Source organism: Carassius carassius, chromosome 39 (assembly GCF_963082965.1).
Source record: "Carassius carassius chromosome 39, fCarCar2.1, whole genome shotgun sequence".
In the NCBI taxonomy this organism is placed as follows: domain Eukaryota; kingdom Metazoa; phylum Chordata; class Actinopteri; order Cypriniformes; family Cyprinidae; genus Carassius; species Carassius carassius.
Window position 1 is genome coordinate 16,958,293 of NC_081793.1, and position 13,420 is coordinate 16,971,712.

Sequence of the window (13,420 nt, forward strand, 5' to 3'; positions counted from 1 at the left end):
ATAGTTGCACGGTACCACACTGCTGTTTAGGTGTTGTGAGCTTAGCATTTGGCAGTTCTACCTGATCTCATCAACTGAAAACAAGTCAGAAAGATGTGGGAATCAATATTCATATCCCTAGCAGTACTCAAAATGCATCATACATCAGCACCGAGCCCATGAAGAGTATGTCTCACAGTGCCAATGGCAGAAACAGTCAATGGAAAACAGGTCTTTTCCAGTTGGACTACTGTTAGTAACACATCCACTGAATGCACCATATAAACTAAAAGCTTTAGATGTATGAAGGCACACTACTTAAGTGCTCTAGGTCTTTTTGAGACTAAACAGATGGGGCAAACGGCACAAAAGTTATAAATCGGTCTTATCCTTTTTCCAGCATTCATCAAAAATGCCTGTGACATTTGAAAGTCAAATTTAGTCAAGAATTTCAAGTGTGGATTTGGCTGATTTTTAAGTGATCACGAAGCTAGTCTTGGTCTAGGGGCCAATAATGTGATTATACTCTATTATTTAAATCCTGAACCTTCCTCCTAGTTGTTTAAAAATAAAAACAAGAAAAGAGAATCTGATAAACCTAAATATACAGATCATTCATCAATTTTTAAATCATCCCAAAATCAAGCCAGCTTGACCCAAATCCAATGGCACTGATGGGGTCACATCAAAACTAACGCTGGCCTCTCCAAAACAATGTGGGTTAGACAAAGTGAGCATAGAGTGTTTATTCCTATATAGGAGGGTGTTTATGCCTAACAACAATGGTCCCAGTGTAGCAGGTTTATGTATTGCCTCTGCTGCACCCACTACCATAAGCACAGTTAAGTTAAAGTGCTCTGAATCAGCACCCAATTTCCAGGGCACTGATAGACCATTCACAACAATACAAAAAAGACTATACAGAATTGGTTACCCCCCCCCCCCCCCCCCCTGTGCAATTAGTGGTAGGAATACATGATTACAAAACATAGTCAGCAACAGAATTCAGAGTGTGAGTAACTATGTTTTTTGAAAACCAAGCGCTCTCGCATCACACTGCGTCAGGTTGTGCACCGTCATCCTTATCGCTTCCCAGAAGCGCAAGGAAGCAGAACGTCAAAAAGCCCTTCTGCAGTGCATTCCCAAAAGCGGTCTCGATACATAGTTTAAGGTCAATCCATCTTTCATGGATTTTTCTGTATTGTTCTCTATGAGCAGGGCGAAAGCCTTTTTTATTAACTACTCTCGAATGCCTCCTCCTCTGACCACGGAATGAGCACAGAATGTTACCATGGGAACCACTGACAGAGCACCATGAAAGCAAAGGATGATGAAAGTTGAAAAAGCAACATCACCCTTCATTTCCCCACCCCTTAGAATTTGTCCACATTATTACTTTGAATAAGCTTGAACAATGCAGTTTTAATGGAAGAAAATTAAGGATAGGTTGGAAGGTGAACAGTACAACAGAAATAAAGTGAAATGGTTATAAATCATATAGCTAGGATGTGAAAGAGTGGAGGGGCATGAAAATATCTGTATCTGCAGATTTCCCCTAGAGTACAGCCATTGAAACTGAAGTAGTAGAAAATGAGACTAAGACCTCTGCTGCTTTATCCTAGTCCAGAAGCTGTAGTGAAATGTGCACACTGGAGAGCCACTGTATATATAATTTCTTTGTTTGTTAGATAACAAAAATGTTAGAAGCTTATATATCATGTTCAGTTTCAGGTCCCTCCTTTCATACACATAATCCCCAACATTTAACCCCTTTCCCCCACCAAAACAAATTGTAATTCCTCCACCTCTGCAAAGTGCTGAATAAACTACTCCTATTGGAGAGCGGAGAAGTATCTGCCCTGCCTCACTTGGCCTTGACTGGCTCCCTTTCAAGCCAGCGTACGCGCACCCTCTGCTTATAGTGATACTCCCTGAGGTAGTCCTGCAGAGCAGGGGGCAATGGCAATGCCCCGATGCCATCGTAGGTGATCCCATTGCAAATGGCTGATCGAGCTAGGCTTTGCAGGCCAAATGGAAAGGTCCGGTGCAGAGGCACAGTGAGCAACGGCTCAAAGAACATGCAAGCGCTAGGGTCCTTGTAGTGTTCCAAGAGTGATGTGACGGTGGCTGCATGGAACACGCATGGATCGTGCACATCAAAGCTGAAGTTGTGATTCCACTGCTCAATGCGTGCATGTAACGAACGGCCATAGCGACGGAAGCTAACGGAGAACAGGTAGTCTTCCTGAGCAGAGTCTCGCAGCAGAAAGGTTCCCTCGGGCCGACCATCCAGCAGCGCTTCAGCCTCATAACGGTCCATCACACCCCAGTAGCAGGGAAGTGCTGTGATCTCCAGCAGATCTGGAACCAAGCAGTGGATGTAGTCAATCTGAGTGTGTACTTTCCAAGGGCCCAACTGCTTGCTGCTCAGGAGGCCCTCAGCCGAAGTGTGCCGCTGCTTGGGCCTGCGAGCTTGCAGGCAAAGAGTGGTGGTATCGTCGTCCTCAGAGTCACAGTTAGCTGCTGTTGCCCCTCGGATATCGCCTAGGTCCTCACTCATTCCAGGGGCCAATTTAGGTCCCAGCTTATAAAGGGAAGTTAGGGGGGCTGTGATTGCCTCCACTGTGTGGATTTGGGCATCTGGAGGTGGGTCCACACCCTCCTCAATGCTGAGTCGTCTCCTTTCGCGTAAGCGCTCCTCCTCATCTTCCGGTGATGCACAGGTAGCACCACAAGCACCTGAGGATGAATCCACTGGTATCACTGTTACTGGTGACGTGTGCTGTTTAATCAGGTGCCATTTTCGGGCAAGGTCTGATCCTGGTGCAAAGGGGCATGTCTCCAGCATCAGCTCTGTGATTTGTATCTTACGTTTGGGTGGTGGAAGGTGACTGTTCCGAGAGGATGAGCGCAGTGGGAGGCACAGACCCACTGTGTCATGAATCTGCTGCCGTAGGGAGCGTGTTGCCCCTGAAGCCAGTTCCTCACGGCTGCAAACAGTCCCATGTCTGCGCCCAGACCGGCCTGATTGGCGATCTGTGGTCTCCAGAGAACTCTGAGCCTTAGTGGAACATGAGTGTCTCTTCTTTCCACTCCAAGGTGCATGACGTGAATAAGAGTCTCTGCGGCCTCCCAGAGGAGCACGAGCATCTTCGGTATCCGGCTCAACTGTGATTTCTAGTATCTGAGGTACATCCACTACACAGTTATGGCCCTGTCGTGACACACCACTGGTCCTCCATGCCACTAGAGGGAGTGCTGCCACACTGCTAGAGGCACTAGCAGCCTCCAGTGTGCTGTCTCCCTGGGCCTTGTCCACACTCTGGCATACTGTGTCTGTTTGCGATTGAAGCTGTGATGGTGTTTCAATGCGAGAACCCCCATCTGTGTGGAGCAGAGATTGACATCCCTTCTTCAGGTTGTTCCACACCTTGCCAACCTTCTCCATGAGGTGGGGGCACCTGGAACTGGAACAAAAAGTCAGACTTCCATTAGTACATGAAGACAAATACCAAAGAGATTGAAAACGGTTATAAAAGAGTTTGCATGTGGGTGTGAGGGACTATGAGAGAGAACAGGGAGTATACGTGTTAATCTCCCAAAATTTTTGTCAATTCCACGTTCAGATGAAGTCAGAAACAAATGTGACCACTTTGCCTTTGTAGTAGTTGTTAATCTATCCAGATGTAACCTGAACAACAATTAAGTTCTCACCTGTTAAATCAACCATTGCACTATTACAAAGGTTTTAAAGATTGCCTGATATTGGTGACAATGTTAATAAAAAAAAAAAAAAAAAAAAAAAAAAAAAAACTTTTAGCTTTTTTTGGTGTAGGTTTTATTTTTATTTTTTTAGTCAATATTTCATTTTTTAATTAATCATTAGCCCCTTTCACACACAGATTCCGGAAAAACACATGGGTAATGTGTCCTGTTTGTGCGTTAACACACAACTTGTAAAGGACCCATAATGACACGTGACATCAAGATGTGATGTGTAATGTACGAGTTGAAAACTTGTGCCTTCTGAGAGAGAAATCACAGGTAATAAGTAAGCTCTTATTACCTGTGATTTCTCTCTCCAGAAACCACGCTGTTGCATTTAGGTTTTAATTTGCTCATACACAACCGCATCATGTACTGTTCCATTGAGTTGATTATCTAAGCTTCAGCGCAGATACTAAGGAACTCAGTGGTCTGTGCTTCAGTCAACTTTGCACACATTTCTGTTTATTTATTTTTTTACGCAAACGCCACTCTCTGCATTTAAAACACCAACTAGCCCCTCCGGCACTGCAGGGTTGTATCATTGAAAACAGCCGATCGATCAATCCTGGAATCAATCCTGGGATGAGTTTGCGTTCACACAGAAGGCACTTCGGCAATTTTCCGGGACCAACATGCAGTGTGAAAAGGGTTATTAATTCATTAATCTTAGCCCAATTTACACACATTCAAAAATTTTCCAACAAAATTATCATTAATTTACAATTACGTGCAAAAGACTTAAATTTGTCGAACTATAATAGACAATATTTTTAAGGCAAATTGTCCAAGATTCACCAATATATGAGATGCGATTACAAGTGGCCACAGGAGACGCATGTTAATTCCAGGTGTATATGGCAATCTTTCGAGGCTGATCACCCAAGTTGGATGTTAATACCAGGTGTAAACAGGGCATGATTGATTAAAGTGTTGCCAAGCAGACTTACTGAGACTCAAGCCAGCGCTAAAAATGAACTAATGGATCTGCTCCCAGTCAACACGCTGGTGTGGGCTGAGTTACAATGCCGGTCTGAGTCTGACTTATTCTGACCCGCTTCAGCAGATCACTCTGCAACTAATGAACTGAGAGGATTTGCATGAGCTCTATAAATCCTATTTTCCTTAATCATTTTGTAAAAGAACTTTTGATTTGGCTACATGGCGGATCCCCCCCCCCCCCCCCCAAAAAAAAAAAAAACTATCAAAGCATGCATCAATTTGCAATCAAAAACTAGGACTTTAAATTATTTAATGTAAAATATGTCACAACAACAGAAGCCTGAATGAGAGAGAAAAACTGCCATAAATAATTAATGATAGCTCGTCAAGTCTCCTAACAAAAAAGAACAACAGAATATGGGTAATGGGGGAGAAAGAGCTACAGTGCATTATTCACCTTATTTCAGGTAGTGGGTCACATTTTTTAGATGCTGCTGGGTGTTGTGTAAATGTACTACAAATTTCAACTTATGACTTGTGGTGCTGACAGAAGATCAGCAACTGGTATCAGTAGGGCTACACGATTATGACAAAAATCATAATTGTCGATTAATCCTCTTGAATTTGTAATTGCAATTATTAATTACTATTATCGCAATTTACATTGAATGATGTTTATACCATTGTTTGATGCAACTCCCTGCCGTATTTTTATATGAAAATAAACAAGCTAAAAACACTAAGTAAAAAACTTTTAGTGCTTTTCTATAGTATTAAGCCTCAAATGTACATCAGATTGGTTTCTTCTTTAAATTATAAAAAAGTAAAAATATGAATGGTATTAAAATGTTATACTAAAACTAAAATTAAAATAATGGGGAAAACCCTTAAGATAACTTGTACAAAAAAAATAAAAATAATGCATCTTAAGCATGCAGAATAACATAAGTGGACTTTGAACAATTAATTGCCGCTTTGAATGATTACATAATTGTGGCATCCATAATTGTATTCGCGATTAGAAATTTTATTAATTGTGCAGCCCTGGGTATCAGCATAGATTCAGATATGGATTAGGAATGGGAAGTGCAGACAAAATTTTGTGCAGACAGGAAATTGTAAAATTTATACCTGAATTTAGTAGCAAATGATAGCAAAAACAGTTAAAAGGAATTTAGAAATTTAGTAATTCTTTAACGTGTCAAAAACGTTGTGTTTCTAGTTAAACATATCTGAATTTTTCAATGTACAAAGGCTTGTTTGTGGTGTCATAATAGAGTTCATCTCAAACATGAGTCCAAATGCTCCTATGATCTTCGACTTCAGTCTGAGACTGGTCTTGTCCGGACTTAAATACTGAAAAACTGTTGGCATTACAAAAAAAAAAAAGTTTAAACAGCCATGAAAGACAGACAGATTCCTCATTCAGTCATATCAAATTCCAACTCATGAGCTAAAAGAGGTAATTCTTTAATCTTGATTTTTTTTTTTTTTTGCATAACCCAAGGAAAGCAAGACATAATACTCCTGTACTTTTAAACCTTCACCCTCATTCATGTTTCCAAATACTGAACATAGTGACATTTTGGCAGAACCTGATGCAAAAACCTGCTGCTCAATGTCAGGATGGCAAATTAGTGCAAGTACGGCCAAAGCCTATTAACTCTCAGCATCTTCCTTCTGTCTTTTCTACCCTTCTTCTCTGTAGTTTTCTGGTCTTTGTCCCTTTCAAAGCCAGCCTCAAAGCATAAAAGATGACCATAAATCAAAGTTCAGATCTGGCAGTGCAGCTATGGCGACAATGTGCATAGAGGCCAACAAGCCTGACCTTTCCCCCCAAACTCAGGAACCTTGCTCCACTTCCAAAATGAACTTGCACTACATAACATTTGTAAAATTGTGGTGCAGGGTGGTCAGAAGGGTTCACAAAAAGGGGTTAGAGAGTTCATTAAAATGTATTCTGTGAAAATGTGTTCTAAATATGAAGTCAACGGTCATTTGTTTTTGCCAAGATTCTCAATAAAAAAAAAAAGTTGCATAGAATTGAAACAAGACTATTGCGCAAAAAGTGTTGCATGACCAATGTTAGCACTACTGAAATCACTAGAACAAGTAAATTGATATTATATAACCATGCCATGGTAAACAAGGTTGGGAGGCACAACAGAGAATGTACATTAAAGGATTAGTTCAATTTCAGAATAAAAATGTCCTCCGAGACTGTTCATGTCTTTCTGATTTCAGTAACATAGAAATTAAGATTTTTGAGGAAAACATTACAGGATATTTCTCCATATAGTGGACTTCAATGCGAACCAATGGGTTGAAGGTCCAAACTGCAGTATTATAAATAGCATATAAATGTTTATTTTAATTTATTTTTTATTTGAAAATGACAGATCGTTTCACTAGATAGGACCCTAATTCCTCGGCTGGGATCGTTTAGAGCACTTTGAGTCCACTATAAGGACAAAAATCATGGGATGTTTTCCTCAAAAACCTTACTTTATTTTCGACTGAAGAAAGAAAGACATGAACATCTTGGATGACATGGGGGGGGGGGGGGGTAAATTATCAGGAAATTGTCATTTGAAAGTGAACTAATCCTTTATCTTCCTTGTGCACCCTGATCTCAAGACCAAGTATATCACCTAAAGTCAACCGCTTCTCAACACACACCAACTGTGAAGATCTTCAATATACTGTCTTTTGAAACCCAATGGGCAAAAGACCAATTCAAAGTAGTACTACAGCCCTCAACCATGCAGTGTTCATATCTGAGTGGTTTACAAGTAAAGGAATGATAAATATATCTTGGAAGAATGCGTATACATACTATGCAATGGTAATCTTGGAAATAACTTGACTAAATGTATCTGGCTGTTTTGTTAAATGCTTCCATCCATCATGTTTTCTTGAACTGTGCATGTGACACAGCGGAGTTTTGTGCTTAGCTGTGGGGCTGCCTTGTGTGGCTAAGAGACAGAATCGCACCCAAAGAGCAAAAAAAAACTAAATAACTAAAAACTATTTTAAATTATTTCGTTTGAGGCAGCATTTTGGGAAAGGCAGTACCCCTTCCTGGACTAAGTGGAAATCATACCTAAACAGTGAAGTACCCACTTGGTGCATATTCAACCTTTAGACACTACAAATTACGCAAGAATTATATATGACAAAATCAAGATAAAGACCAATTACAGCAGAAAGCAAGTGTCTCTCTAAACCTCTAAAGAGGAGATTTAGGAGAGTCTAAAGAGGATCTATGTCCAACATACAGTGAAAATGCTTTCATTTAAATACAAATGTTTTCATTACTTATTGGATTCACTGCTTAACATTTAAACAATTTCAAAATGTCTGATAACGTGGTTTGCACATCTTTTACTTCAATGACAGTCTGTGTCAGACCTGATGATTATGTTCCCCAGCATGATTTGAGAATAATTCACTGAGCATCTTGTGCTTCAGAGGAAGAACATCTACATTTAAACCTTCGTTACTCTGCAGCTTACAGGAAACTCCACAATTTCAGTTTCTGCTTTAAGTAGTTGAAGCATAATAATGGATTAGTTGATCTGTTCCACTTGTTCTACCTTTGACTAGATGCAACAGGGCAGTCTGCAGATGAATTCTGGCACAAGATCACAAAACACTAGCCCGTTAAATACTATGCTATTCTCTACTCAGCTTGGGTTTCTGCTACCAAGAACACTAACAAGCCTTGCCCAGAGCTTCTGCTTCCTGGTAGTGTGGGCCCAGCCCCCCCTGTTCCCCAGGTCTCACCCCCCTTCACCTGATACTGCAGCCAAATTCTACACCAGACATCTCCAGCACCCAAGAGCCAGAAGAGGAAGGAGTGTGGAGCAGTCCGCCATGTTCACATGCTGGACAGACACTCACAAAACTACAGAGTCATTTGAAACACACTGTATAGTGCACATGCCTGAACTCCTTTGATAAAAATCTGAGCACTGCATGAGACTGAGAAAGGGCCCCTATCAACCGCATAAATCTTAAGTTACTGCGGAAAATACTAGATGCTAAATATGCCCTTCTCTGACAAGAAGAAACCATATTAAATGAAAAAACATCTGTATTATCTGAAGTAAAATACAAGTACAGTAAGTGGTAGAGTTCTACTGATATTTGATGGTAACATCCATGCTCTGGATAGCAGACAGACAGGGTGGGTTGTACTTCCTTGCAAAACAGATAAGTGTGTCTTACTTTAGCTGCTCTATGAAAAATGTGGCAACACCTTTCAATGCTACAGTAGTCCTTTAAAACGCTAGAAACATCAGAGGTGTAGAGCCATAGTTAATATAGGACCACACAATTTTGATCCATGTAATAAAATTTTAAAAACAATGTTTTATTATTAAACTTAAGAGCATTATGTACACTACAGTTTTTTTTTTTTAAAGAAATTAACATTTTTGATCACTAGAATGCATCTCTGCTGAATAGAGTCATTCATAATGTTACACAATATTTCTATTTCAAATAAATGCTGTTCTTTTGAACTTAAGCAGAATGATTTCTCAAGACTTGAATAGTGGTGGCTGACAATAAATGTTGTCTTTAAAGAAATACATTTTATTTCCCATGTTTCTGCTTCCATTCAAAAAAGGCATTTTCAAAATGATATAATAAATTATCTCTGGGGTATTTTGTGCTGAAACTTCATAGACACATTCTGGGGACACCTGAGACTTATATTACATCTTGTAAAAAGTGGCATAATAGGTGCCCTTTGAGAACTGTACACTTAAAGGTTGGGGAACCTAAAATGATTCTTCTATGGCATCACACCAAAAATCACCTTTTGGAACCATTATTTTCAAAAGTGTAGCCTAATATACATTTCAAGAGAGCTGTAACCGCATAATTTCTTTACTAAAATAAAACCAACAAATCTATTAGGATTTATATTTGAGACTAACTTCAATTATATATTGATACCATGAAGTTACACTTGATAAACATGTAGATATACTATTAACACTTTACAAAAACGTTTCATTTGTGAAAATTAACTACATTCATATTTAAATTAACAAAAGATTAATCAAAACATCTTTAAAAAAGTAATATCTGGTAACATTAGAAAATTCACTAACATGAACAAACAATGAACATTTGAAATGATTATTTCATGTTAGCTAATGCATTAACTAATGTTAACAAATGAGACCTTACTGTACAGTGTTACTAATGTACTTAGTGCAGTGAAGAAGCTTTCTAGGAAACGTCTGTTGCAATGTCTAAGCCCCGCTCAAGACAACTAAAATATCTGGACAGGCCTTAGCCTCTGCACACGGAAGTATGTCAGTATGAGAATGTATCTTTAATACTCTGACCTAGCAGATGATATTTCAAAAGACAATTTGTTTTCAGAAATGAACCCACAATCTTTCTGTCTAGTACTGTGGCAGGAGGTCAGCTGAAATAGAAAATGTTCCTAGGCATCCTCAAACTACACTTTTTAAGAAAGTGACCTCTATAAAACTGAAGTGTTAAGGCGGTTTTATGGCCCTACTGAGGTTACACCACTGTAGATCTTATGCAACAATGGGCCACAACTCCCTATAGAGGACATATAGATAGGCATTAAGCCTATATTGAGTAACATTTCCCACTTGATAACACTGGGATCAATACACTTTTGGCAAATTCAAACATACGCGAGTCAGAAACTAACCAAAGGCTCTGGGCAAATGGCCTCTTAGAAGTTACAAAAACCTCCCAGATATTTCAAATGTGCTTAGTAAATTTCTCTGTTATCTAAAATATTACATATTTCATAACATATACCCCTATAATGGTAAAATATTGCCATTAAACAAAATGTATTTGTGACAATGATTATATAAAAATGGCCAATCTTTTCTATTGTATGTCATTCCATGAGCTGTAATGTGTATACACCTAATAAATCTGGACCTCAGATAACTGAAAATTACTTTTTATTATTTTTATTTGTCATGTGCATACATTTATCTCAATAAAAACAATTGAATGCCATAATTTATTTACTGACATGACTTAAACTTTGATGATAAACCGTGTAGGCCTTTGCATTAATACCTACACTACAGTCTCAATAAGTATTGCAGTCAATCCTCCAGCAGCAGTTTGAAAATAGCGGTATTTTTCTGGATGTCTCTCCACACTATACCTGCTATTAGTACTACTGAATTGCATTAATTATATGTGGATCATCAATCTAAGTCTGTGCTGGATAAATCAATGTACTTCATTTGAAGTGTCTCTATATTTCTCTTGGTAGCTTTAGTTGAACCGGCTTCGAACAATCAGAAAGGGGCCGACTGGAAAAAAAAACTAGTTAAAAGCCATCGAACATTCACCATAATATAAAATAATCGATTAGCATTCACAACACACGGAGAGATAAACTCACCGATCCTTCTGCCGTGGTGTTTTATTGCTTTTTCTGGTGTCTTCTTTTGTTTGCGTAAAAAATGCAATCAAGAATAGTCGGGTACATTTTCCCGAGGCTAGAGACGGTGGTGGATAAAACACACGGACGGGATACGATCGGGACCATAACTGCGACAATCGCAAAGCAAACGGAATATCAACGTGTCGATGAAATCGTAAACATTTTACGTTTTGTATTTACATGGCCTATGATCCCCTCATCCCGTTGGTATTTCTTTCCCTGACGGCCGATATGGTCGCCAAGTGCAGCAGAGACGAGAATCAAGAGAGGTGGAGGCAAAGCAGCGGTTGACTGACATCAAGGGACTCCAATTGCGCGGAGTTCTGTGTTCCGGCGGATACGGATGGGGAAAGACTCTGGAAGAAAGCGTCACTTCCCCGCTCGAATTCCAGCTAGTGATCCTATGCTAGTGATGGCCAGTCAGGCGATCTCCGACTCAAATCCGTGAGTCGGTTCGTTTGAACAGTTGGTTTCAGAGAATCGGTTGAAAATGATTCAGATGTTCTTTTACGTATTACGCCTATACGTGATCCCTGACCTGACATGGTATACTGCTGAAACTTTCCGAACAATAAAGCCAAATATAGGCACATTTTGCAGTTTGATAGTTTATTATTATTCTTATTATTATTATGTATTATCAGGGCCGGAGTGGGACCACTTTTCAGCCCGGGAGTTTCAGGCCCAAGACCGGCCCACTTTTTCCATGGTGGAATTCTAAATTAGCACTTTTTCCAAATTGGATAAATGAAGCAACAGTTCAGCTCTTACTATTTTTTACTAGTTTTTATTAATACTATGGTTCAACAAACAAATAATTTAAAGGTTAAACAATAATTCACTTAAGATGATAAGTTAACAAAAAAATATTCCACTATTCCACAAGGATAGGTTGATAAATTAACAAAAGCAGAAAGAAAGAAATAAAAAAAAGCATTTGAAACACTCTTCCACAAACAGGCAAATTTAACTGTTTACAGCACCAACAGCATCTACAGCCTCAGTAGCCGCCTAAGCAGTGCACTGGTTTCAGCCACTTTATCAATAACTGTGTCATTGCTTATAGACATGTGGATTTCCTTCTCTGTGCACATCAACATAAAAGCCTCCAAGTTGTCCTGACTCAATGAGCTTCGTAGCCTATTCTTCACAAACTTTAAAGTTGAGAAGCTTCTCTCACATGCAACCTGCGTGATGGACAAAGTCAACAGAAACTTATATGCTAACCCAATCACATGATAAGCATCTGTGAGGAGGTTATACTGTGAGAGTATTAAATGGACACAAATAGCACAGTTTTTGCAGGAGGAACAGGTCCTGCTTTCAAGTTCCATCTCTGGTTCTTCCATATATGGCAGTCCGCCACTATTCTCCTGACCTTCCTTTGTCACCTCACTACATGTCCTGACAGTATAACCTTCAAGAGAGGACTGTTTCAGTCTGTCCCACTGGTATGCCAGGCTAGAAAGCTCAGTTTGTAATGTGCTAACAGTAGCTCTGTCATCAAACCTAAGCAGACATTTGCTGATTTCCTGGAGTGCTGAGTTAGGGAGCCCATTTCTCTTTATTTCAGGAAAGTTTTTGGGGTCAAGACAAGCAAAATCTGAGGCAAGTTTTGCATTTGCTGAAAATCTTCTATCTATGCTACCTGCCACAGTGTCCAGAATAACATTATGGACATTTACATCAAAGGCAGAATCAGATGAGGCTACTGGTTCATCATCTAAAAGCTCTCCTAGCATTCTTTTCTTTTTTCGGACACGCTTCTCTGGAAGTGCAGTCTGCACAAGTAGTTCATAGTTGTCCATCTCTTCCAGCTTGTCATTGGCCCAACTCACAAACTTAGCAGCTGCCACTTTCACTCCCTCAAAGTCCCTGACATATTTTTTGAGGTTATCCTGGACCTTTGTCCCCTCAACCACTGTCTCTGTGGATCTTACTTTTCTCATGCTCTTCTATCCGCTGATGAACATGTTTCCATACCTCCCTTTATGAAAGGACTTTCACTTGCAGCAGGTGCAAATGCCAAACACACAGAACAATACAGTGATTGTGTTTTTTCACTGTATGTCAACCACTTGCGGTTGGTGCCATGCTTGCTGTGAAAAACTTTAGCTAGTAGGTGGTGTTTTGTGGGCTGCTGAGGATGGTAATTAAAAAATGTGTCTAGATCCTGTGCTTGAGGACGAGCAAAATAATCAAAATGACTGGCTTCCTCATCTACACTTGCATCTGCCTGTGCCTCTGGAATCTCTTGCAGGGCTGTTG

At 39.7% G+C, this 13,420-nt stretch overlaps 2 protein-coding genes across 2 annotated transcripts in view; one reads left to right on the forward strand and one right to left on the reverse strand.

Moving 5' to 3' along the window:
* LOC132121496 (phosphatidylinositol-glycan biosynthesis class F protein-like) overlaps positions 1–13,420 on the forward strand; it is a 358,018-nt gene that overhangs the window by 309,194 nt on the left and 35,404 nt on the right. The gene's annotated exons all lie outside the window — the stretch shown is intronic.
* LOC132121492 (suppressor of cytokine signaling 5-like) lies at positions 1,382–11,521 on the reverse strand. The gene is made up of 2 exons (XM_059530930.1): positions 11,111–11,521; positions 1,382–3,446 (listed from the first exon to the last, which is right to left on the reverse strand). Exon 2 carries the CDS (start codon positions 3,425–3,427, stop codon positions 1,844–1,846), a length of 1,584 nt encoding a protein of 527 aa, XP_059386913.1. The 5' UTR covers positions 3,428–3,446; positions 11,111–11,521; the 3' UTR covers positions 1,382–1,843.

Bases quoted from the DNA above. Each gene is read 5' to 3' on its own strand.
- LOC132121492 (XM_059530930.1), bottom strand. From the start codon at position 3,427: ATGGAGAAGGTTGGCAAGGTGTGGAACAACCTGAAGAAGGGATGTCAA.